The 27,558-nt window shown below is 37.3% G+C and overlaps 1 protein-coding gene across 5 annotated transcripts in view; it reads right to left on the bottom strand.

The window, feature by feature from the left end:
- The window catches only part of ARHGAP21 (Rho GTPase activating protein 21), a 128,473-nt gene that overhangs the window by 62,962 nt on the left and 37,953 nt on the right, over nt 1-27,558 (bottom strand). For all 5 annotated transcript variants that reach the window (XM_032622123.1, XM_032622119.1, XM_032622122.1 and 2 more), the window contains 2 exons: nt 13,903-14,082; nt 11,467-11,491 (listed from right to left, as the gene is read on the bottom strand). In XM_032622123.1, coding sequence (XP_032478014.1) covers nt 11,467-11,491; nt 13,903-14,082 — 205 coding nt within the window. The remainder of the gene's footprint in view (nt 1-11,466; nt 11,492-13,902; nt 14,083-27,558) is intronic.

Below are 27,558 nucleotides of genomic sequence, written 5' to 3'. Positions count from 1 at the left end.
TGTGGCACATGGGATCTTTGTTGTGGCATATTTAGTTGCGGCAATGCGGGATCTTTAGTTGTGGCATGCTGATTCTTAGTTGTGGCATGCATGTGGGAACTTAGTTCCCCGACCAGGGATTAAACCTGGGCCCCCTGCATTGGGAGGGTGGATTCTTACCCACTGGACCACCAGGGAAGCCCCTATAGAGAAAAATCTTAAAAGCAGATATAAAAAAAGTTTGCCTTCAAAAAATCGATAAACCAAAATAGGAGAATGAAGTCCAGGGAGCCCCATGTTTTACACTGCTTTTCGCCTTGAGGCAAATTCTGCTTCCAAAGTAAAGGCTGAAACTGAGTAGCTGTTCACGGCCTCCCTCGGTCTCCAAGGGTCAGGGACACAAACATGGACGTTGGGGTCCAGCAAGGAAGAGGGCCCTGGAAAACACTATATGCTTTCAGTTGGGCCTCCCAAGGAGTACAACACGTGAGTAGGGCTGCAAAGGTAGAAGCCCAGCCCTGTTCTGCCAAAGAGAACACAGCTGACTGCCAGCCCCAGCCTGGACCCACCATCACGTTCACACTTGCCACTCCCCCACCCTCTGAAGCAGGACTCCTCTAAGGGACAGTGTTGGTTTGGGGACTCCTCTCTGGCCCAGCACAGGCCTTCTGAGAACTGTGCTGCAGTCAGGGCCTTCCTACCAAATCCTCTTTTCCTCTCTTCCTTCACAGGCATTAGACCTGTATCACAGTCTTAAGTCTTCCCCGTCCTTTCCTGCTCCTTTCTACAGGCATTTCCCCCAATAAATCTCTGCTATGTCTAATCCTGTCTTGCCACCATTTCTGTCTTTGTGTTTGCTTCTCAGGGAACCCAAACTGATACTCCATATATCAAAAGGACCAAAGTTCACCTTTATGTGAAGCAATCCGTGAACAGAGATGCAAAAATTCTAAATAAAACAGAAAGCCAAAACTGGTAATATATAAAAAGTACATACATTAGGAACAATCTTGGTTTAGTTCTGTAATGCAAAGTTGGTTTAACATTTAAAAAATAAATCAATATAATTCACTATATTGAGACTAAAGGGAAAAAAAAATCAAATGTTTATTCTAAAAGATGCAGAAAAATTCAAAACTCATTCATGGGAGAGATACACCACATTCGTAGATTGAAAGATTCAATACCTCAAATATTTTCAAATATTCAACACTGTAAATAATATAAAACCAATCAAAATTCCAGAAGAATTTGTTTGTGTTTGTGTGTGTGTGTGTGTGTGTGTGTGTTACTGTAAATGGACAAGAACAGCCAATCCAATCTTGAAAACAAAATTGGAAGACTTACTCTACCTAATAGCAACACATTATACAGCTACAGTAATTAAGATCACAGTGTTGCAGCAAAGAAAGTGACCAATGGAATAGAATGGAGTTCAGCAAACTTTTCTGTAAAGGGCCAGATGGTAAATATTTTAGCCTTTGCAGGACTCATACAGTCTCTGTCACATATTCTTTTTTTTTAAACAGCCCTTTAAAAATATTGAACTATTCTTAGTTTGGAAGCTGTACAAAAATGAGCCACATGCCGACCCCTGGAATAGAATATGGTCCAGAAACAGACCAAAACGTATATAAACACTGTATGATCAAGGTGGTATTACAGTGCAGTAGAAAAAATAGACTTTTCACTAAATAGTGCCAGGCCAAATGCATATCAGTATGGGGAAAAATTAACCTTGATCCCATACCACATGTAAAAATAATCAAGTACAAGTGAATTGTAGATTTAATTGTGAATGACAAAACAATAAAGCATCTCGGAAGATAACACAGGAGAATATCTTCGTGACCATGGAGTAGAAAAAAATTTCTTCAATAGCACTCAAAGTTTTAACCATAAAAGAAAAGATTGATAATTTGGACTACATTAAAATTAGGAACTTCCCTTTATCAAAATTACTAATAAGAAATTGAAAGGCAAGTCACAGCTGAATATCTGCTAAATATATAACTAATAAAATCTTCATAGAAAATATTTAGACTCCTACATATGAATTATTTTAAAAAGCACTGATAGCTAATAATCAAATACAAGGTAATCGAGTTCATCAGTGTCAAGAAAGTTTAAATTAACCCACTCCACTACACACTCACTAGAATGGATAAAATTAAAAAGACTGACAAATGCCAAGTGCTAGTGATGATATGGAGCAAGTGGAATTCTCATACCCTGTTCGTGGCTGTGTAAATCGGTATAATCACTTTGGAAAACTTTTTAGCAGTATCTACTAAATGTGATTGTATGCATACCTATGAGTCAGTAATGCCATCCCTAGATATATATACCCACCAGAAATGAGGACATTTGTGCACAAAGTACGTGTAATAAGATGGCTCACAGTTGCACTGTTTGAAATAGGTAAACACTGGGAAAAATCTAAATGTCCATCAACAGTAGACTGAATAAACTGCATATGTTCTTTTTGTTTTAAATCAACTTTATTATAATTTACCTAAGATAAAATGCACCCATTTAAGTACACAGTTCCTAAGTTTGGACAAATGTACACACCCATGCAACCACCACCACAATCAAGATATAGAAGATTTCCATCAAGCCCAAAACTTCCCTTGTGCCTCTTCCTAGTCAATTCAGGCAACCACAGATTTGTTTAGATGTGTCTTTCCTGGAGTTTCACATAAATGGGATCAGACAGTATGTACTCTTTTTGCACTTGGCTTCTTCACTAATCAAAATGAGTTTGACAGGAAAAGCGTGAGCAATAAACGTAGATAAATTAGATTTCATCAAAGGTTAAAATTTTGTGCATCAAAGGACATTATCAAGAAAATAAAAAGACAACCTACAGAATGAGAGAAGATCTATGCAAATCATGTATCTGATAAGGGCCTAGTATCTAGAATATATAAAGAATACTTCCAACTCAAAAACAAAAAGACAAACAGCCCAATTAAAAAAATGGGCAATAGATTTGAACAGACATCTCTCCAAAGAAGATATAAAAATGGCCAACAAGCCCATGAAAATGCTCAACATCATTAGTTATTAAGGCAATGCAAAGCAAACCAAAATGAAACACCACTTCATACTCGAAAGGTTGGTTATAATAACAAAAATGGAAAATAACACGTGTTGGTGAGGATGTAGAGGAACTGGGGTCCTCATATATTGCTGATGGGAATGTAAAAATGGTGCAGGTACTACAGAAAACCGTTTAGCGGTTCCCCAAAATGTTAAACATAGAATCACCATATGACCCAGCAATTCCACTCCTAGATATATACCTCAAAGAATTTAAAATAGGAATGCAAACAAACACTTGTACATGCATGTTCATAGCAGCACTAACCACAAAAGGTGGAAACAGCCCAAATGTCCATCAGTGGATGAGTGGATAAACAAACTGTGGTATATACCTACAATGTAGTATTATTCAGCCATAAAGAGGAATGGAGTACTGATATATGTGACACGCAGACAAACCTCAAAAACATTACACTAAGTGGAAGAAGCCATATGAAAAAGGTTGCATATTGTATGATTCCATTTATATGAAATATCTAGAACAGGTTAAATCCATGGGGACAGAAAACAGATTGGTGGTTGCCAGGGACCTGGGGGAGGGGAGAACAGTGAATGACTGCTTACTGGACATGGGTTTTCTTTTGGGGTGACGGAATGTTTTGGAACTAGATAGAGGTGGAAGATGCACACTGCATACATGTCCTTTAATTCTCTACTAAATGTCACTGAATTGGTCACTTTAAAAGGGTGAATTTTATGTTAGGTGAATTCCACCTCAAGAAAATAAATGCTTTTGAGACTGATCCAAGATGCCCTGTGTAGTCCATTATATGGATATACCACAATTTGGTCATCAATTCATATGCTGATTAATATTTAGGTCGACTCAATCCAGTGCTTATTTAATATGAATAATTTGAACATTTCTGTACAAATATTCTTGCAGGCATATTTCATTTATCTTGGGTAAATACCTATAAGTGCTCTTATCATTTCACAAAAATAAGTAAAAAAAACCAAAATAAAACAAAAACAAAAAAAGTGTTATCAGTCATAATATAACTGAATCAAAGATGAAAACCAACTGCAGACATTAAAGCAACGATGCTTTATCCTTAAGCCCAGCAGGTTTAAGCCAACAGTACATATTCAATTATGAAGATAAAGAAGAAAACTAAAGAACAAGTATGATATGCTAATTCTATGTTAACAAAATTATACCTGAATTTTGAATCAGTGATTTTTTTACTTTTCTGTTTTTTTTTTTTTGGCTGCATTGGGTCTTCATTGTTGTGCACGGGCTTTCTCTAGTTGCAGCGAGAGGGGGCTACTCTTCGTTGTGGTGCGCAGGCTTCTCATTGCGGTGGCTTCTCTTGTGGAGCATGGGCTCTAGGTGCACAGGCTTCAGTAGTTGTGGCTCGTGGGCTCTAGAGCACAGGCTCAGTAGTTGCGGCGCACAGCCTTAGTTGCTCTGTGGTATGTGGGATCTTCCTGGACCAGGGCTCGAATCCATGTCCCCTGCATTGGCAGGCGGATTCTTAACCACTGCACCACCAGGGAAGTCCCTCAGTGATTTTTTTAATACTGCTTGACTTTCAAGGGAACAGAACCCTCTTTCACATTTTCAAGAATGAATTATGTGAGAGTAAAGTTCTTTCTGAGAAGCTGGGGTGGGAATTGAGAGAAAACTCTAGAATCAAACTGTCCAACTCTACCACTTGCTAGTTAGACACTTTGTGCCTCAATTTCCTCATCTTAAAAGTGGAGATGAGGGCTTCCCTGGTGGCGCAGTGGTTGAGAGTCCGCCTGACGATGCAGGGGACACGGGTTCGTGCCCCGGTCTGGGAAGATCCCACATGCTGTGGAGCGGCTGGGCCCGTGAGCCATGGCCGCTGAGACTGCGCGTCCAGAGTCTGTGCTCCGCAACGGGAGAGGCCACAACAGTGAGAGGCCCGCGTACCACAAAAAAAAAAAAAAAAAAGAAGGAGATGATAATAATATCCACCCCAGAAAGCTGTTGTGATGATTAAATGAGTTACTCCATGCAGAGTCTTAGAACAGCACCTGGCACACTGTAAGTTAGCTGCTTCCACCACCCAGTCACTGCCACCATCATCACAGCCACCACCATCATCGTCCTCATCACCACAATCACAGCCATCATCATCATCACCCCGTCACCATCATCACCAGCATCACCACCACCATCATCACCCCGTCACCATCATCATCGCCCCATCACCAGCATCATCACCACCACCACCACCATCATTTCTACTTTGTAAAATATCTTCAAGACAGTTTAAAGACACCCGTGGTTGTTCAACTGAACAGCACTAGAAGTTAATAAAAATATGCAGCTAATCAGTATATTTACCTAACTACCAGAGAAACTCAAAGCTCAAATAATTTACCTGTCAATAAATACAGTTAAAAATGGATCCTAAGGGGTTCAGTTAATGTGCCTTCCCAAAGACATCATGAGATCTGTGAAGCCCACTCAGTTAGTACTGCTACATTTCAAAAGTAACATGAACACAACTCTGACACCCTACCACCACACCACAGACCACAGACCTACCCATAATAAGAATTTCTTCTTCCAACCAATTTTCAGGTCCATAATTTAGCGTTATATTATCCTGAGGGAATAGGTTGGTTTTCAATCTATTAATGGAAATCAACAGCATAAAATATACTCAATTTTCTCAGCTCTACAGAATTTAGATCTTCATTAAACTGAAGAACATCTGATCTCTAAACATAGTGAGTGCTGTTCATTAAACGATGAACTAGGCCAATTACATTTCTCTCTTGGGGAATTTCGAATTATGATGATGAGAGAGGAAGGAAGGAAGAAGATACAGTTAGGGTTGTTCCTTCTACAGAGGTCAGCATATGAGACAATCATGTATAATCAAAATTATCTGTGAACATCATTTAAACCATCCTGTAAGTAGCAGAGTTTAGGCCTTTGGAGGATCATATGCCAAGATTTTGTTGCTGTTGTCTGTGTTGTTACTCTGCATTTAGTTACTTTCCAGGTCCTAATTCTGGTGTCTGGGGCACCCTGGGTATCCTATAGCACTTGACTTTGAATTTGGAGATGTCTTATTTGTTTCTTAGAATTAACACATCTTTCCTAAGGTGGCCTGGCAGGGGCGGGGGGTTCTATGTCTTGCCACTAAACTATCCTTCACTAGAAAACTCTAACACGGACTACAGAGCCGTTTGTCAGAAGTGACCACAATCACAAAATACAAATTTTTACTACTGAGAAAGTATACAGAATTCCCAGATACTTTTTTTTTCTACTATTAACATGCTTGAATATAAAGTTTAATGCCACAGTAGAAATCCACCAGTTATTGAGCATCTAACAAAATAACATACACATTTTAGAATACTGGAAGTGTCCCTACAACTAAGCTGAGGTAGACTTTTTCTCATAGAATAAGGAGAAATAATGGTAATTACAAACCTTCTATTATTCTTATTTTGATTATTTATGAATTTATGATTTAAGGGACAACAGGACATCAGCAAGATAGCAATTATCCGCCAGCATTATTATCACCAAGAAGTGATAAAAGACCTTGACGGCCTTTCTCTTGTAAACAGTATTTGCATTATAGCGCAGAAAACTAACCAACAAGAGAGAAAAATAACTTTTAAAACACAAGAGAGGACACATATATACAAGATATGAGAAATAATATATAACAGAATGGAAAAAGCTGGGTAAAGAGAATAATCAGAAAACTGACTGGCAAAAGAGACTCCACTGAGGTACCAAAAGGAAAGAACACCAAAAAAGACCTTTCAACCGTTCCACAGAATTCTGGCAACACAGCAGGATCTCTTAGGAGCTTGAATAAAATTCTGGGCATTCTTTTCTCTCCAGTGATTCTACGCTCTGACTCGGATCATTATACCGGAGGTTGGGATTCTGTTTCATTAAACAAAATTCATATAAAAGGATTTCGCAATCTCAGTACGCTTGAAAATAAGTCTGAAAAGGAAATGAGACTATAAAATAAATATCGAAACATTCAGGCTGAGTCAAAATAATAGATTACGTGTCATCTGTCTCAAAATAGGTTGTATTTTTTAAACGGATCTATAAGTAATTGTCCACAAGTCAGAACATATTTTTCACATAGAATATGTTCTGACGGATGATCTGATCAGTTTATCTGAAATGGTATTTTGAGTACTAAACGTAAGCTAAGTAGGCCTCTGTAGACCAGCCTGTGACTCCCACTGCCAACTGGGATGACGAAAGCAAGCCTGGCCCAGGGAGGCAAAAGGACACAGAGAACTAGGAACTCTTTAAACTCATTTAACTTTCCAGGTCCACTGCTAGCCAGCTATTCAGAGTCCAGTAACAAGTGGTGGGTGCTCCTATAAGATGTCTGGGGCCTCTGAACTTGGTGTTTCCCTGACCTTGTTGTGAATTCTTTGTCTTTAAGTGTTCACAAATATGGAACAGGCTTCCTTGCTTTTTGGGTTTTTTTTCGTTTTTTGGCCGCGCCACGCAGCATGTGGGATCTTAGTTCCCCGACCAGGGATCGAACCTGCACTCCCTGCATTGGGAGTCCTAACCACTGGACCGCTAGGGTTTCCTTGTTTTTAACTTTCGCAACGCGGAGACATTTCACAGAGTTAATTTCCTAACATAGTAAATATACCCTATATTTATCTACTAATTCTTGACCCTATGTAAGTCAAACTATTTTTTTAAGTCAACAGATATAAAATCGCACAGTTTAAAGAAGATGGGTTTCAGAGTTATACATGCCTGATTTGGAGGTCCAGCTCTGTCACTTAGCTGTGTGATCTTGGGCAAGTTACTTTACGTCTTTTTCAGCCTCAGTTTCCTCGTCTACAAAATGGGAATACTGTCTCACACCTCACAGCATTACAGTGAGGATTAAACAGCATAATAACATATATTATGATTCCGACTATAGATTAAGTCCTCAATCAGACATTAATTTCTACCACCCTAAAAAATTAAAAATCAAGTAGTTCTCCTTTCAGGTATATTACAAACATATCATAAAATTATTTCTTTAGGTATTCTCATATCTTTTTATAGTGTTCTTCTTAGGAAGAAAACCATACAGATGTTCTGAACTTTATAAATAATCTTACTTTGATGGACCTTGCTTCGTAAGAGGTAAGGTGCTTGAATTTGTATTTTTCTTATTTTAAAACCTTAGTTACGTTGTGTTTACTTTAATTCTTCTATTGGCCTTTTAAATTAAATTGTTAAACTAGCTTATAATTATTTTCTCCCTCAATCTGTTGGATTCCTGATGATAAGATTATTACATTTCAATTATTTACATTCTTTGATTTTTTTTCTTTCAGCTATTTTATCTTCTAGTTATTAACATACTGATTGACTCTATATTTTCTTAAACTAACATTTTTCTTACTCATGATTACTCCTTCATTGACAACATGCAATGCCAGTAGAATGGCCAGATAATTTAACCTCAAACTATAGCGTTAACTCAATTCAGATCAAAATTCAGTTGTGAGGTATAATAATCATGAAAGATCACTGGATAGGTGGTCCTTAATATCCATTCTTCTAAATGGTCTGAGTATTGTCACCAGATCAAGCCAGACTCTTGGGGACCTGTACAGTCGGGCCATTGTTTTGGTAGCCATCACTATAACCCAAGGTTTCTCAACACTGGCACTATTAACATTTGGGCCGGATAATTCTTTGGGGTGGCGGGGGCGGGAAGGGGGGTGTCCTGTGCATTGTAGGATTCTTACCAGCATCTCTGGCCTCTCCCTGCTAGATGCCAGCAGCACACCCTCCCCCCACCCTAACTGCGACAACTGACACTGCCATGTGTTCCCTGGGGAGCAAATCTGTCCCCAGTTGAGAAGTTCTTTACACTAAATTGGACCGTGGGGTTTGGAAATCAGCTTACATTGAGAAATCTCTTAAAAAACAGTCATATAAAGGGATGGTACTGAGGATGTTACCTACTATATTATTCTCTGTTTCCATTAGAAGGAACCATAGGAGAAATGTGTCTCAGACCTCAGGGCAAACCAGATGTTGTTTTCTTATGGATAATGTGAATCCTTGGCTAATCCTTAAATAATAATCCATCCTTCTTTCCTTCCTCCTTCCTTCCCTTCCTCCTCCCCCTCCCCCTCCCTTCCTTCCTTCTCTCCTTTCTTTCTCTCACTCTCTCTCTTTTTCTTTTTTTCTTGCCATTGGAAAAGCTCAGAAGCAAATTTATAGCCCATTTTTGATAACAGTGTAGGATCTACAGCACGGATTTATGTGTACTAAACCTCTCAAATGTCAGTCTAATTCATTTTTCCCCCATGAACGTCTTAATCTTATTTTTATCTTACTATAATACATGCATGTGTACACAAACACTTTTTTGAATGAGATTAAGTATAAATTAATAAATAAAATGGTATTTAAACTGTAATTTTTCCCAGCAGATGACACCCTTTAGTCTCACTTTATCATGCCTCTCCAAATCTCCTTCTGTTAGATCTAGATCTTCCAAGTTTTCCCTTACAAATGTTTAAGTCTATTATCTCCAGTCAAAGCATATAATGAAATGTCACTTCAGTGAATGGATATGTCAGAAATATAAACATCTGCAGAATAAAGTTTTATAACTAAGTCCCTCTACATTTATTAGCAGTATATCTCTCCCAGTAGAAACTAGAACATGACAGGCATGAAATTCTAGGCGCGGTGTGTCTGGTAGGTAGTCCAGGCATCAGTACATCACTCTGTAGGATGATGGGGAGACAGAGGACCCACGTCTTCTTTTCTCTTGCCTATCGTGGTTTTGTCAGTCTTCCCTTTCCCCACTAAGGCCAAGTAACATTTGGAATCCATCCTGAGCCCTGGTGCATGACAGATGGTGACCTTGTGCAAGGAGTGGCCCATCTTGCACAAACAACGGTGACAACTATGAAGGGTCCTACCTCACCCTACACACTCATTACTTTTGATAGTGCTGAAAGAAACCATTTTCCTCTCAGTTTAACCCTTAACATAACCATTCCAAGACCTCAAATAAGATACGGGTATTATAAAGGTTCATCAACAGGTGAGTGGATAAACAATTTATGGTCTATGCAAGCAAGGGAAAAACCACTCAGCAAAAAAAAGTAGTACTATTAGTACCTACACTTACAAAGTGGTGAATCTCAAAACTACTATGCCAAAGAAGATGGGCTGAGAAGATGTATCTTTGAAAGATACAAAGAGTGAGTACACATTGTATTATTCCATTTATAAGAAACTCTAGAGGAGGCAAAACTCATCTATAGTGACAGAAAGCAGCTCAGCAATTGTCTAGGGCCAGCAGAGTGTTGACAGCAAAGCCATACAAGGGAACTTTATGGAATGACGCAAAGGTTCTTTTTGATATCACATCTTGATTGGAATGGTGGTTTCCCGTTACATATTTATCACAACAAAACCTTTAGTATAACAGTACACTTAAATTACGTGCACATGGGTATTCTTGCTAAAAATGCATCACTTCAAACTAATAATAAGAAAACATCAAGACAAAACCAAGCTGAAAGACATTCAAAATAACTGATCAGTGCTACTCAAAATTATCAAGCCCGTGAATTACAAGGAAAGACTGAGGCGCTGTCACAGACTAGAAGAACCAAGGGGGTGTGACAAGTGAATGCAATGTGAACTCCGGGAACAGAAAAGGGGAAAAATCCAAATAAATCCTGCAGTTTAGATAGGAGTGCCTTAATTTTGTTAATTGTACCATAGTTATGTTTTTAACACAAGGAGAAGCTGAATGAAAGATATATGGAAACTTTTCACTATTTTTACAACTTTTTAAACATCTAAAATTATATAGAAATAAGTTTTCTAGATGGGTGCTTTTTATTGTGTATAAATTTTAATTCATTAAAGTTCATATAAGATTGAAACAAAAATAAATGGCAGTTTTTAAGAAATAACCCCATCCCCAGCCTTTTAAGTTCATTAAATATGCTTAAATCAAGAGTAAGACTAACTACAAGAACCAAAATACTCTACTTCTCAATATTTGAACCAATAAATCTAGCAGATAAAACACACACTAAAAGAATCACTAAATTTAAAAGATTACTAATTGAATAAAAATCTCAGAATTCCTTCCCTCAGAATCATGATACATTCCCCCACATAACCACTAATATATAAATGACAATAAAATCATTACACAAATTATGGTGACACAATGGAATCCATAAAATTTTGAAGTCTACGGTAAAAACATTTAATTTCTATGACTCTCACATCTAAGGACTGTTGTTATATATTTGGACTCCAAAAGCTATATCATCTCATTGAATATTACTTAAAGACTGGAAGGGCATGGGTAAAAAAACATTCAGAGAAAAATTAAACCTTTTATAACATACCTCCTCTGTTGCCATTTTCTTCATCCTACAAAATAAAAAAATATATATTCATATATGAATATTGTTTATAACTGGTAAAATCACAGTGAGGCTCAATTCAAGTCAAATTGCCCTCCCCAAAATGTGCCAATTACAGTCTTACTAACAGTGCCTCTTGCCAGAAGGAGGAAGCTGTCACACACAGAAATGGGAAGGCTGTAGGTAAAGCCAATTTATGAGGAGGACAACAGAAGCTTCTGACATACTGAGTGTAAGATGTCTAAAACGGACATCCGAGGAGAGTTGTCAGAAGTAAACAGCTGTACAGAGAGGGCCAGGCTGGTCATCACTTATGCACTATACATCGAAAAATGGGCCTTTAAAGGCTATTACAGGACGCAGAACTGTCTTTGGATACATTGGCTCCAAATTGGTATATATTTAAAACCTTGAGCTTTATCTATTTGGTTGCTTTCATTGCTACCAGGCTATCTTGCTGCCATGTTATCTACCTCTAGCTGGGAAATTAGAAAAGCAACTTTGAAAAGCTAGCATAAAAATACATTTATTCAAATATTTGTTGAGCCTCTACCATACAAAAACTACAACGTACTGCAGAAAGAAAAACAGATTTAGTGAAGGGCTGATCATTTGTTACATAATTTTTGACCTTTATTTTGGCTGCCCAAATACATAGTTTTTTCCTGGTTATATGCTCTGTTCTGAGACTGCCAAGGTTGCCAGATACATAATAAAGACGTTGTATTAACTGCACATTTTCTGAAAGCTCTACAATATTAATTTTTATATACCCCTTTGAAGTGAATGAACAAATGTTTATAACTGAAAAGATTTCAATAAATATTTTCCATGTAAAAGGTACAAGACAGACCTATTTGCAAGAACATCTGTGTTAAATAACAGCATTAATAGCTGAGGTTTAATGAGCAATTATTGTCTGCCAATTCCTGTACTAACTGTTTTATATGTATTATATCACTTAACACAGCCACAGTGAGAAAAGTGCTGTCACTGTCTATTAGGAGACTAACCCAAGGTCACAAAGCTAACAAGGGCAGAGATGGGACTCAAACCCAGGCCCTTTTGACTCCAAAGATTGTGTTAGCAGCTACACTGTGCCTCTAAAATTTCTAGAAATATTTTCCGATTATAACAATAATAATAATGCATTTGAAATCCGTGTTTAGTAAAATCATCTTATAAAAACTGTACTACCTATATCATCATGATCCAAAGCTCTTCTTCAAAACAAAACCAAAAGACAAAAAGTAAAATTCAGTCTTAATATGTAATTAACGCAAGGGACTTAAATTTTCAACTACTCTCACATGTGACCTAATACCTAAGTTTTACTATTTAAGACATTTAAATATAAAGGAGATTCTTAGGGAATCCAGATCAACTGTTTTATACATTTCAGGAACACCAAACTGGTCAATTTTAATTCTAAAGATAGCAATTATTCAATTCTTAAAAACTCTTTAGTACTTTTAAAAGCTTATCTTATAAGACATTTTCCTAGATAGAAATATTTAAGAAAGATATAATAAAAAAAAGTGTGGCCTCCAGAAGCAATCTGGCACTATGTTTTACAAGACAGCCCAGGATTCACAGACATTTAGAATTAGAAAGGACTTTCTAATCTTCTAGTACAATCCCCTCGAATTAGAATGGAAATCTAGAAGCCAAAAGAAGTTAAGTGGCTTGGCCGAAGTCTTCGAAGTCTTCTGAATGTCATTATTTGCATTACACTGTTGAACAACAGTTAAGCATCAGGCATTCACGTTGGCCAAGTTCAAATCCTGGGTCCACCACTTACTCATTATATGACTCAGACCAGTTTCCATATCTATTATATGAGGTTAATAATAAACTGATATAATCCTCATAAAGAATACAGAACAAGTACTCAGAATGTCAGCTGCCATTATAATGATTCCATCCGCTGCTTATTAGACCATGTTCCCATACGTTGAAGCATATGAGTGTAAGGCAGTCTGGTGAGAAGCTCTGTTTTTAAATTCTGACTTGCCATCATATTACCTATCTGAAAGTTAAGTATCAGTCTAATTCTAATAATTTTTTATAACTGTCCAAATATTTTAACGAACTATAATATTTCCTCCGCATGCTCAGCCTAGAAAACTCAACCACCTTTCTAGATATTAGAAAAAGAGCTACACATTAGAAAAAGTAGAGTGAAGTTTAGAATTAGAAGTTCTAGTAAAAAAGATATGGAGTTCATAATCAGTATGACCTTTCAGAGGAGATTAAATTGTTTATTCTAGAAGGTAAAAAATATCTAAAAGATGGAAAAGAATATAATAAAAATGCAGATATGACACAATTCTTTTAAGACAGAAAGAAGGCAGGATGAGAGGAAGACAAGAAGGAGACAGGATTTGCCTTGTGTTCTACTTTAATTACTTCTCTTACCTTATATGAAAATTGAATTGCAGACTCTGGGGGATAAACAATAAAATGCCTTAATGTAAAACCAAAGCCTTGGGATGTTCTTTTCAACATAACTGTTTTGGGACCTGGCCAGGAGAATGTTTCATCTTCGGATGGTGATACAGTTTCACTTTGTTCTTTTCCATCTTTACTTTTTGATACCTAAAATGAAAAGACGTTTAAAAGTTAACTATGTAACACAATATACTTCATCATTTGGGGAAAAATTTATGTGTAAAAATATAATACCTGAGTGCAGAAAGGAACTTACTGGAGAACAAGAACCATATTCTGATGCATGAACTATTATACGTGGTACAACAAATCATGCGGATTACCCAAAACTCAATTTTTTTCCTACAGTGGGATGCTATGAAAAGTTAATCAGAAGCAAGAAAGAACTCTGGGAAATGAGAAATATAATGGCTAAAATTTTAAATGCAATAGATGGAATGAAAGACAACACAAAATCTCACAGAGCACTAAGGACTAAGAAACAGAAACTATGAAAGAAGAGACATGAAACTGTTGCGAGTAAGAACACTAAACATGTTATCAGTCCAATGGCAGCAAAGGGTATCAGAAAATAAGAGCTAAGGCTTCAGGTTCTGAGCGCAAATTCAGCACCCACATAGATAATCCTTCCAATATCCTGGCTTTCCAGTTCTCTGCTATCTCTCTCCAACTCTTGGCTTTTATCTGCTCACGAGTAAAAACCCTCTGCAATCTCAGATCAAGGAGCCCACGCTGCATCCCGCTCACATGCCAACCCTTACGATTCTTCCATCTGAGGCTGACCCTACACCCGTCCCTCACTGCCCCACGTCCTCAGCTCTCTCTTAAACCAGCTTCAGTTCACTCCTTTGCCTTTCCCTCACTTCCTCAAAGTCACCTGAGAAGACCTCACCCTGGATAAATCAACATGACCTACTCTGGACCTGCACGCACGTGGCCAAACATGGGTGGAGAAAAACAGAAAATTAAGCCGACGGCTTTCCCTCTAAGTTCATGACCGCTAACCTCAAGCGAGCCTTCAGTGTTGTCTGTCCATTTCTCTCCAGTCCATTCATCCAAGACGACCATTTCATCCCTTCTCCCCCGCCCTCACTTGGGGCTGACGACCTTGCTTTTATTACACCGAAAATACACAAGCAGGACAGTGAGAGCTTAGTCGCCGGCCACATCTCCCCGCCTACCTGCAACTGTGCCACATTCCCATTTCCCTCCTGTGACAACGGCTGCACAGCCCATTGTTCTAAGGCCCCAGCACTTATGGACTAGAGCCTATTCTCTCTTCCTAGACAAAGACATGGTCCCAGCGATTCTCCCCTCGCTCTTTTACATCATGTTTTCTCTTCACGACATCATTCCCATTGGCGCATGTGTACATTTTCTATGTTCTTTAATCTTAAAACAACAACACAAATCCTCTCTTGACCACAGCCCTCGCCAGCTTCCACTTTGTCTTTCTGCCTATCTTTACAGGAAAACCTCTTGAAAGTTGTCTATGCTGCTATATCTCCAATTATTTTTCTCCCATTTGTCTCTTAAATCCCCTTAAATCAGGCTGTTGCCTCCCTAATTCCCAGAAACTGCTCTTGTCAAGGTCCCCAAAGACTTCTACGTCTCTAAATTGAATGATCAATTCTCAGCCCTTGTCTTCTGTGACCACTTCCTGCCTGAAAAACTTCCCCACGTGACTTCCCACACGGAATCTCCTCCTAACAGCCGGGATTCTGCTCAGTCTTCCTCACTACCTCATCAACTGCTCCACTTCTGAATTCAGGAATACCTAGGACTCAGCCATGGACCTTTCTACCTCTGCTCTGGCTTTCGGTGATTTCCCCAATTTTTATCTCTAGCCCAGACATCTCCCCAATCTAACAGGTATCTCAAACTTAACATGTCTACCTTGCTGCTAAGATTTTGTATGAAATTACAATTCCAAGTTCATCTCAGCAGTTTTGAAATGTCACCTTTATCAAACGACAAATACTTGAATATGCTTGATTCCATTACATTTTTTATTATGCTCCACTAGTGAATCTTATCTATTCTTCCACAATGATTTGCTTAACATGAAGGTATTTAAACTTAAAAATGCTCTTGGAAGCAATTTTTCAAGAGACTTCTAAATCCTGAACATTTTCATCATTAGTCAACATTTGGGTTGTTACTAGTTAGCTATTTTATCAATATCATGTTCTTTTCCATTTGGAAAGACACTAGATAGTAACATTTCCCAGCCAAACCTGCAATAGGGGAGGCTATGATCAAGTGCTATCCAACAGAATGGAAGTATTATAAATATACAAAAATGAACAGTATTTCTACACACTGACAATAGGCACTTGGAAACTGAGATGTTTAAAATATACCATTTAAAATGTGAAAAACTAGGACTTCCTTGGTGGTCCAGTGGTAAAGAATCTGCCTTTATAATGCAGGGGACGCGGGTTCGATCCCTGATCAGGGGACTAAGATTCCACATGCCGCAGGGCAACTAAGCCCACACGCCACAACTACTGAGCCCACGTGCTCTGGACCCCACGTGCCACAACTAGAGAGAGAAAACCCAGATGCCACAACTAGAGGGAAGCCTGGGCACCGCAACAAAGAGCCCACGTGCTACAACTAAAGACCCGATGCAGCCAAAAATAAGTTAAATTAATAAATAATCTTTTTTAAAAAATAAATAAATAAATAAAATGTGAAATACTTAGGTATAAATATGACAAAAAATTTTCCAGACCTGTACATTATAACTCCAAAACACTGCTGAGAGATTTAAAGAAAATCTAAATAAATGAAGAGATACACCATGTTCATGGTTCAGAAGACTCAGTATTGTTACAATATCAACCCTCCCCAAATTGATCTATAGATTCAATGAAATCCCAGTCAAAATCCCAGGAGATTTTTGTGTAGAGTTGATAAGCTGTTTCTAAAATTCGCTTTGAAATGAAAAGGACCTAAACAACCAAAACAACTTTGAAAAAGCAGAATAAAATTGGAGGACTTACAAGACTTCATATAAAGCTACAGTAATCAAGACTCTGAGCCACCGATGGAGACTCTGTACATTTGAAACTCATTTATCATAAATGCATTTTAGTCTATTCCCCCTTCTAAAACTTGGAGATTTTAAGGGGGAGGGGGAGTAACACCAAACATCAACATGGCGGACTCAAGCCGAGTCTCAAATAACTGCAAAAGCAATCACATAATCAGGTAGAATTCGTAGCATGAAAGTTGCTATTCTAGGCTTAACTATCCAAGTAGTTTAGCCTAAGCTTTAGACAGTGACTGGATCCTCCTTTTGAGATCCAAATGAGAGAATTATTTTATATATGCACGCAAGTTCATTCCCTCCGTGTGTGTGTGTGTGTGTGCGTGTGTGTGTGTGTGTGTGTGTGTGTGTGTGTGTCTCTAAGTTTCTCTGCATCCTCGAGGGCATTTGGTATTGTCATTATTTTTTCTCTTAGCCACTGTGATAGATGTGTAGTGATATCTTGTTGTGGTAATATTTGCATTTCCCTACTGGCCAATGATGAACATCTTTTCCTGTGCTCAGTTGCCATCTCCTTGTGTAATTTTAAAGCACAAAAGAATCTAAGCTATGAGCAATATAAGTGAACCTTTTCCTGTTACATATGAGGAAACTGAGGCCTGGATTATTTAAGTGATTTGTCTAAGATTATTGTTGGCTAGTATCAGGGCAAGAATTAAAATCATGGTTAAATTAAAATCGTGGTTTCCTGAATCTGAGGCTAGAATATTTCCCCCGTGTCACATTACTTTTCGTCATCTCTTCTACTGTGCAGTCTGCATAGACTTTTCCCTCCAATAGGTCTTTGATCTAATCTATTATTTTTAAATTTTATTTTTCTGCAGGACTCTAATTTTATTTTATAAACACTTTACATGTATTAAATTTATTTCTAATGTATTATTATAACTTGGCCTCACAGCTCCCAAATATATTCAACCTTTCTTTCCTTTTCCTTTGAACCATATAGATAAGGCTCTTGGATCCCGGTGTCATGCTTCAAGTTTCTGTGTTGAGCCGTTCTGTCTTGTTCTACTGAGTTCTTTACAAAAATGGAGAAAATGGGATGAAGAGTAAGCAATTTTTTTTCGCTCCCTGCAAACTAAGATTTTTTGAGGCCACAAAGCTTCGTTGTCTCAATTATTTCAGCCTCCCAAGAACATCACATCGAATCCTCTTTAGTTTCCTTACCTTTTCCCTACAGGAAAGAAGGGTTACAATTCTTTCTACATAAAAAGAGAAGATGAAAAGAAATACACATATGTGCCTTTCTCCCTCCTTCTCTTCCTTACCCACAGAGGCTTTTGATCTGTTGGATTTTATAACAAGGGCAAACTGCAGGCACACAGTGAAGGACACAGCAGTCAGATTTCTCCACTTGAGAAGACCCTTAAAACGTTATCTCTACACGTGTCTCACCTTCCCACCATGAGCACCAATTCATGTACCAACAGCCTCAGCGTGCAAGAAGCCAAGAAGTGGCTGGAACCATAGCAGTCACATTCCTGTGCACTAAGAACTGACATCTGATTCCCTGAAAAGACTTCATAACAAGGTCACCCGCTTGAATAATAACTGAAGGTTAAAAGAAACCGAAATAAAGGTAAAAACTAGATATAACAACCAGGCAAAGCAAAGAGGACAAAAGTATAGGGGAAAATGCTAATCATATAACAATAAAGGTAATAAAAACCTCACAGAAGGGAATGCACACTGGCACGACAGAGCCCTTTGGGATAATGGAAATGTTCTAAAAGTGGATTGTAATGAAAGTTTCACTACTGTATAAATTTACTACAAGCCACTGAAATGTCACTTAACAACAGGTGATTTTTATGGTTTGTAAATTACACTTCAACAAAAATGCTTTAAAAAAAAAAAAGTGGCGCAGGTAAAAAGTACAAAGTCTAAATGTTTGCCAGAGGTGAAAGACGCAGGGCTGTCATGAAAGCAAACACAAGAGAGTTAAGAAACAATCCCTGTATACACAGTAACTATATAACCCCTAAGCTATCTTTTGTAATTATTTGTACTTTAAATAGAATGGGATGGCTTCCTAGTATATTCCAGGAATCATTCACGATAAAGCATAAGAAAGTATTATGTTCATCCTAGAAGATCCTAACATTGACTCCATCATATTTCTAAGTTTATAAGCCCTACTCCTATGGATTACTTGAAAATGTTTTGCTATTTTTTTTAAAATCTTACCACTTATAATATTAGTAGTACCAGTTGCTTAAAGTAAGATTTTTCTGCCTTATTTTAGGGCCATGCTTTCTCGCGGTGATGATTTGAATATGTGAGTCCTTTTCCTTTTTTATAGTTGAATTACTGAACTCTTCTAGGTATGACTGTTATCTGGGCTTGATGTTTTTTCTTTCATTACATGGGGAGATGGCACACACAGCGGGGAAGAGCATGGACTCTGAGCCAGAGTCCCTGGGCCTGGGTCCTTGATTTATCACCAGCTGTGTGCCTTGGGCATTTGGACCTCGGTTATTCGTCTTCCATACGAGGGTGGTAATAATAGTGCCTACCTCATAAGCTTCTCATGAAGATTAAATGAGTTACAGTTTGTAAAGTATTTAAAACAGTACATCACACATAGCAAGTACTCTTTTAACTGTTTTTCTAAAACTACAGGGGTCACCAATACATAAAGGCTTATCTCAAAAGTGTATTACACAATAACACTTTTCACATACTCAGGAGAATAGTGTGTAAAACATAGTTTTGTCTGAAGGGGAAAACAAAATCTTGAATAGCCATAAAACTTCCTAGATTTTTATGTACCACAAGAAGTCGGATGGAGATATGGGTTCACTGTGGTTGAGTAACTTGTCAAAACAGCTAGTAAGTGATAGAGCCAACCTACTCTTTCCATTCTATGCCATGAGTGGAGAGGAAATACCATGTGGTTTACATATTTGGACACTTTAAGCTTCTGTCTCCACAGTCCTAACACCACAGAGAGTTAATCTCACAGCAAATTATTCCTCACATACTGACTTTCTGTCATGAGACAGAAAGTCTCTACAAATTTTCAACATGAGGAGATCTTGTGTGTTTAATTAAATAGCTTGTTTGTTTAATTCCGATTGAGTTAAAAGAATCTTGAATAAAGCTTCTTTATATGCTACATATACCTGGCAACTCTTGACTTGAAGCTTCTATTGACGGGGAATCTCCTTCTTAAAAATTAAAAAAAAAAAAAAAAATTTTTTTTTTTTTTTTTGGCCAATCCAGGTTGATAACAATTGAAACTACTTTGATGTTGAATATCTAGATGTGTCTAGATGTACTTTTCTAAGAATTAATTCTAGTTCTCAGTAGATATTTTAATATTTATGAAAGATGATGGCCAAAGAAATTCTAACACTTTCATGACTTGAAGTTAAAAGATCTAGATGACGTTGGTCCAAAATATTTCAATTAAATGCTTGGGCTTAATTTTTAAAAATATAACTCTTAATTTTTAAGTTTATTATTTACTTAGACATTCATTTATACTATCTTTCATATAAGTTGATTGGTGATATGGGTCCTTTCTGCTGCTGTTACCTCTGTAGGCTTCATTTATGGATTGTTTTGAAACAGCTGGTATTTTCCTATGTGATTTCCTTCCCTATTCAAGGTTCTGGTTTCTAATGTAATTTTTATCTAGACAGTACTGTTCTCTCTTCTCTCTCTCTCTCTGATTTACTTTCAGATCCCACCATGTCAAAGACATGAGGTCTTAATTCCACAATTTTAGAACTTCACTCTCATAGAAGATAGGTATTTTAAAATCTGAAGTAAATGAAAAAAATTGGAAAGAATGGTGTAAACTTTCTAGAAATGTTTTATAAATAGCTTAGTTTTGACTACTACTATGACTTTGGAAAGTTATCTCTAATTTTCTTCTGACACATTATAATCTGTCAATATTATCAGTCTCACAAAATGGTAAAAATCAGAACGTACTTCTCTTCATAAATTATCCATTCAGACCCATTTTCTGGGCATATTCTTGCAGTTGTCTTACTAGTAGTGATGATGGGATTAGATTATACTTACTTCTGTCCCTTGGACCTCCTGTGACTAACATTAAATGTCTTCATGATATTAGAGGAAAGTCTGAGCTTGTTTCCTAAAATAGAGAAATCACTTTCAAGATGACACATTAATGACAATCCTCACTTGTCATTTCTATAACTTTCCATATAATTTGAAAGAATTCATCTTTATTACTGATTCCAGAAGTAAATATGACTGAATCTCACTGGCATATTGTCTGCATTCATTCTTTCATCTTTAATAGCTTCTGACATTACTTCCTAATTCTGTTATCAAAAATATTCACCAGGGCTTCCCTGGTGGCACAGTGGTTGAGAGTCCGCCTGCCGATGCAGGGGACACGGGTTTGTGCCCCAGTCCGGGAAGATCCCACAGGCTGCGGAGCGGCTGGGCCTGTGAGCCATGGCCGCTGGGCCTGCGTCCGGAGCCTGTGCTCTGCAACGGGAGAGGCCACAACAGTGAGAGGCCCGCGTACCGCAAAAAAAAAAAAAATCACTAAAGTAAGGGAATCTGGGAATGTGATTAGCTGTTTACCAGAAAGAGGAGGAAAAGGGTTGATGAACAGCTAGCCAATTTCTGCTGTGGTTCATTGATGTTCACTGGTGTATAAAATTTCATTGTGAATATACCACATTTTATCTATTATATTATCCTCTAAAAGGAAATAGGGTTTTTCCCAGTTATCCTGCTATTACAGAAAAAAAAAAAAATGTTGCTAAGAGCATCTCCTGTTTATAAAGACATCCTTCACACCATAGTTTCTTAAGGTATTTACACAGTAGTCACATGGTTTCTTTATGGTATTTACATATGTTTACATATCATTTAGATGGTTTCTTTAAGGTGTTTACCTGGTACAGGATAGATGTTTATAGTATAATGACTGATGGTGGCTTAACATATTTAAGTGTCAAACGTCTAATTCAGAAACCTGACCTGCACCATCACCACAGCGGCCACTACGCATCATCTATCCCATCATCCTTCTCCATCAAAAGGGGCACACGGTTAGGAGACCACCCGCCTTCGCACGTGCAGAGACTGTCAATGTCCCACTCTCAAAGTTTCACGGGTACTCCCCTAGTGCTATCCTTGGGGATAACAAAAAAGAATCTTTCATTTTTTTTAAATGGTTTATACATTGCAGGGTTGTTTCCTAAAGGAGAGGGAGCCTACATTCTACTTTATGTAAGGGGAATATTTCCACTTCAAAATACATCGCTATACCAAAACCTCTCTAATTATTAACCATAATTAAATATGAGGATAAAAGTTCAGCTAGCATCCAGCGAGCGTCCACTGAGTATGACCCACGTGTTCCATCAGAACTGCCGTATTGAACTATTGTGACATCTCTGATAGGCATCTATTTACATTTTTTTTAAAATGAGGCTCAAAATAGTGAAGTGACTTTCCCATAGTCATAAAACATACAGCTCCAATTCTAGAGATCTTTTATCTAAAAAACAGCTCTTTACCCAAAAATGTACAAGAACTCAGTCTGATTCTTAGATATTCCAATGAAATTTTTACTTACTTTTCTGGGACTATGTTTTTCAGAAAAAGAATGTTTTCTAAGCCTTTTAATACTAATGACTTCTAAACAATATTTTGTTTTTTAAACAGTGTTCATCAGTCCATTTATTATTAGCAAATAAAACTAAGTACACATGAAACTTACTCAAGTATTTATTTCAATAAAGTACTCTTAACATTATGTGGCAGACTTAACTCCACACAGAAGAATCTGGACGGAAGAATGATCTGCTGTATATCTCAAGCATTTTTTTAAATGAAGTCTTAAATAACTTAGATTTTGCAGAAACAACAATTCCAAACTAAATTCCTATGAAAAAACAAAACTCCCAGAAGTTTATCAGTTTGTTGAACATCTGAGCATATTAGAGATGGGTTTGTAACAAATAATGACTGATATCTGGATGGCCAAAACTATTTAAATCTGCTTTACATGAACTTTTATTTACCTTTTTTCTTTCCTTCTTTTCCTTTTTTTTTTTTTTTTGTAAAGGAGCATACAATAGAATGACTAAATGAAATACACATCTAAAATGAAAAAAAAAAATTTTTTTAATGTAACTTTAGCCATTCAAGTACTTCCACAACAAACCATGTAGCAGCAGTATATTAATGAGTTTTAACATTTCTGCTTAATTGCTTTTTTTCTTGCCTATATTTTAATAAATATGAAACTTCCTACAGGCAGGAAGAGAGCCAAATAATAGAAAGAAAGAAAGAAGCTATTAAATACACATTTAAGAGTACAGTGGTGGCCAATCACATTCAGCACACACCCAAAACAACAACTGAGCATCATATCACTATAGATACTTGCAGCCTAACACAATCTATACTAGCACAAGCATCTTGTCCCTACGCTCAAAGCCTAACTAGCTATACTGAGCATTTATAACCTATTTCTAAGCATGTCTACTAGAATCAGGGAACACAGTCTTAGTTACTTTCCTCATTCGCTGCTAACGAGCCAGAAAGTATCTGCTAATCACAAAAATGCAGTGATAGAATGACCATGTAGTGCAACAACAACAGAACTTCTTCTAAAAACTTAATCCTATACTGATAGAATAGTCTTCTTAAATATAAAGTTCCTAAAATCTCATTCCATGCCAAAGATTTTCAAATTATAAAAATATTAAATTTCCAAAATATTTGTCTGCAAAGGATTTCTGAAGAAACTACTTTACTAACCTAAAGTTTAGTTAAGTCTCTCATTAACAAATATCCTCTACTAGCAGAGAAGGACACTGAAGAAAAGATATTATTCTAAAATCAATCAGGAAAACCCGTGAGAATTCTCATACCCTCTACTGGGAGTACAATCTTTCTGTAAACGCTCTTGGTAACATTTATCAGTTTATCAATTTTATACCTTTTAACCTAGTAACTAATGAAATAATAAGAGACATGGTGAAGATTCATTTTACAACATGTTCATTCCAAGGTATAAATAAACTCAACTTGGAAACTATATCAAAGTCCAACAAGAGCAACAAAAAGGAAGAGTTAAGTAGATTATGATACAGCTGAAATATGAAAAAATTTTAATGACATGGGGAAATGCCCAAAATATAATATTGAGGGAAAAAATAAGATTAAAATATCACAGTATGACTAAAGTTATTTTAATCACACACACACACACACACACACACACAGAGTTTGGAATAAGGGGCCAGGTTTTTTTTTCCTAAACAAGTCATTGATTTTCTGTAAGGAACATGCATGGATGCTAACTTTTCACATCAACCGGCAATGCTGTGCAGCCCATCCCTTGCTGACAAGTTGTGCTTTGAAAACTTCATCTGTGCTAACGGAATAATCCACTCCTTTCTTGGTGCCAAAGTGCCTTATGGCAGAAGTCCCCAACCAGTGCACCGCAATACTCAGAGGCAGTCTCCCAGGACCTGCATCTCACAGAGCACCTTTCGTGTAGGGCGTACCCTACCACATTACAATTACTTGTTTATACATCTATCTTTTCAATCTTAGAGCAGCTTCCTGGGGAGAGAGGAGAATAATGGCTTATTTCAGTGCCCACCACAAATCCTGACAGAAAGTAGGGCACAAAAAAGAAATTAATTTTAAATGAATTAAACAAGTAAAGTTTACATAAAACAAGGATAACAGAAAACAAAACGATGACTTTAAAACTTTGTTGGGGAATTACTCCTGTTTACCTACTTCCCCATTTTTCTCATTTGAGACAGTAAGTACATATAGGTCTAACAGACATAAACTCAAATATAAATGTCTATTTTTACACATATTTTCTTGTAAAGAGGCTCTATGACCAGATAATAGAGCTGTTTTCAGAAGCTACTTATTTTCTGATATGAACAAAATTTTGTTTACTCTGAATCAGAGAACAGATTGTATTTTTAGGTTAAAAACAATCACCTCCCTATCCTTTGAGCAGACAGGAATCTCCAAATTAAGAGGCAAGCTTAAATTTCAGTTCATCCTAGCTACCAATGAAATAATGCAGTCCCCTCTGAGCAGACACAGCGATACTGAGCATGCCTGGAGGCTAGAGGAGATATGGGTACAGAAGGTCAGACCCATATCATGTGGTTTCACTATTTTGTTTGAAGCACTGTGATGACCTAGAGTATCATCTTGCTAAATGTACATACAAATAAGTTTTCTGAATCTATGCTGACTTTAGATGATCAAAGACACTACACTGGCAACCAATGTTAATCGTTGCCTCAAGTTCACTAGACTGAACTATGGGAAAATTTCACACAATTTTATATAGCTAAGATGGAAACGTGCAGATAATGTAATCCAACTTAATCATTCACCATTTTATAGAACACTGAGTCTCCAAGAGGTTAAGTAACTTACCAAAAGTTACAAGTTACTGGCGATCCAAACTATTCATTAGGGTCCAACTGAAGGACGGAGCAGGCAGAGAGTACTACTCCAATGGATCAGGAGCAAATGGGAAAATAATTCATAAAAGATGCTGAAATGGTTTTTGAAATGTGTAAAAAATAGGTCTCTCTATGTCAGCTGGGGTGAAGGCACCCCATACCACATGAATTATTCATTTACCCACAAGCTCTCGATGAATGTAGAGAGCTAGTGAGTAAATGAATCACAGTCTGATATTTCCAGGAGAGCAAGGGCATCCCGGTACATAAGGCCAGCTCTGTCCTACTGGAAACTTGCCCTAGTGAACAGGAAGAAGGTGGGAAGCTAAAAGGGAGTCACATAGACCGTACTTAGAATTACTACATCTTGGAAATAGGATATTCTCCCCCCACCTTTTCCTTACCTTTTGCTGAAAGACAGCTTAAAACAGAAACTCAATATACAGAATATCAAATATACAGAGTTGCTCTGTCTGGGGAGGGGCAGGAGAGTTTGTACAGAAACCTGCTCCATTTTGCTAGTTTCCCAGAAGCCCTAACAGTCTGTTAAGGAGTTTAAAAATCAGAGATGTAGTTCAACCAACTCACTTTACAAATACAAAAAACGGAGGTCCAGAGAGACTCGCTGATGGTCTCATAGCTAATTAGTGACACAGCTTAGGCTAGAACCTAAGTTTCCAATCTCCTGATCCTGGAACTTTCCCACTATACTACACCACGACCAGATTGTTTCAGCAATTTGAGGATCATAGCTTCTGGGTCATGTACCCTTAGTTTTTTCCTTTATAATTGATATTTATCAGATACATATTTTCATTAAAGACAAATTAGAAAATAAAGCTAAGCAAAAAAAACCAATAATAATTTAACTTACCTACCATTACCCCTCTAAAGAAAAGTGATGCCAATATTTTGGCGTATATATATCTTTTCAGACTTTTTCATATGTGAATATATACAAATACACACTTTAGAAAAATGCTCTTCTAATCTATTTATTTTTATTTAATACGTTATGAATGTCTTTCCATGTTAATATAACATATATCTACACGTTATTTTTAAAGACTGCATGGTATTTCACCATATGAATAAATCAAATTTTATTTATTCATTTTTGTCTGTGTCATTTAGGAATGCACACTGTTCTTTAAGATTTTTTTATACCACTACTACTACCGTTATTATTGTTGTTATTGTTACTACTATTACTACAACTACCTGTAGACCAGTCTCCATGAAAAACCATGAATAGGTCATTAGGATAAATTCCTAAGAATGGAGTTGCTGGATCAAATCATCATGTTGTTTCTTTGTCTTATAGTTTTATATACAAAGTGTCAAAGGGCCATCTATAAAATGGGGAACCAAGTCACAAACCTACGGACAGCACAGCAGACTACTTAGCTATGGATATATATCCTAGCCAACACTGGGTAGTTATTTTTTAATCTTTTCCAATATGCTAAGATGAAAATGGTTCTTATTATTTTTTTGTTTCTTTCATTAGTAATGAAGCTAAACATCTTTGCATGTAACATCCAATTCTTAAGGACCTATAATATAAATAATATAGAAAAGAATATACAGATATTCAGCTTAGTCTCCAGCTTAAGAATGATAGTCTCCAGCTGGAGAGTGAATTACAAAAGAACATGTCACTGGAGTTCAGAACACAGTTCTCACACAAAATGAGGGTTGACAGCAATGCCTTGAAACACAGTAGTAGAAACCAAAGCAAAATCCCTGGAAACTCGAAACGGAGCTTAAAATACACAGGAACCCCAGGGTGACGACCCAGGGAAGCAGACCCCAGATCTCAGAGAGGAGAGAAGCTCCCCAAGGAAGGAGGGTCAAACCAGCTCATGTTCAGATTATTCTGAGCACTGAGATGCACCCTAACTTCAGGACACCAGACACCAGAGCAGGTCCAATTTTGAATTGCCAGGTCCAGCCAAGGCAGATGACATGAAGTGAGCTAACTGCATCCACGGTCCTTGGGGGGAGACTGGGCTTGGAAATGGAGCGGCTTGGCTGCCATCCAACTTCTAATGTGGTGATGTACCACCTCGTGCCCTTTCAGGTGCATCGCGGTTTCTAGGTCGAACTCAATTG

The sequence above is a fragment of the Phocoena sinus genome, chromosome 2 (assembly GCF_008692025.1).
Source record: "Phocoena sinus isolate mPhoSin1 chromosome 2, mPhoSin1.pri, whole genome shotgun sequence".
NCBI classification, from domain to species: Eukaryota; Metazoa; Chordata; class Mammalia; order Artiodactyla; family Phocoenidae; genus Phocoena; species Phocoena sinus.
This window is presented reverse-complemented; position numbering and strand designations above follow the sequence as displayed.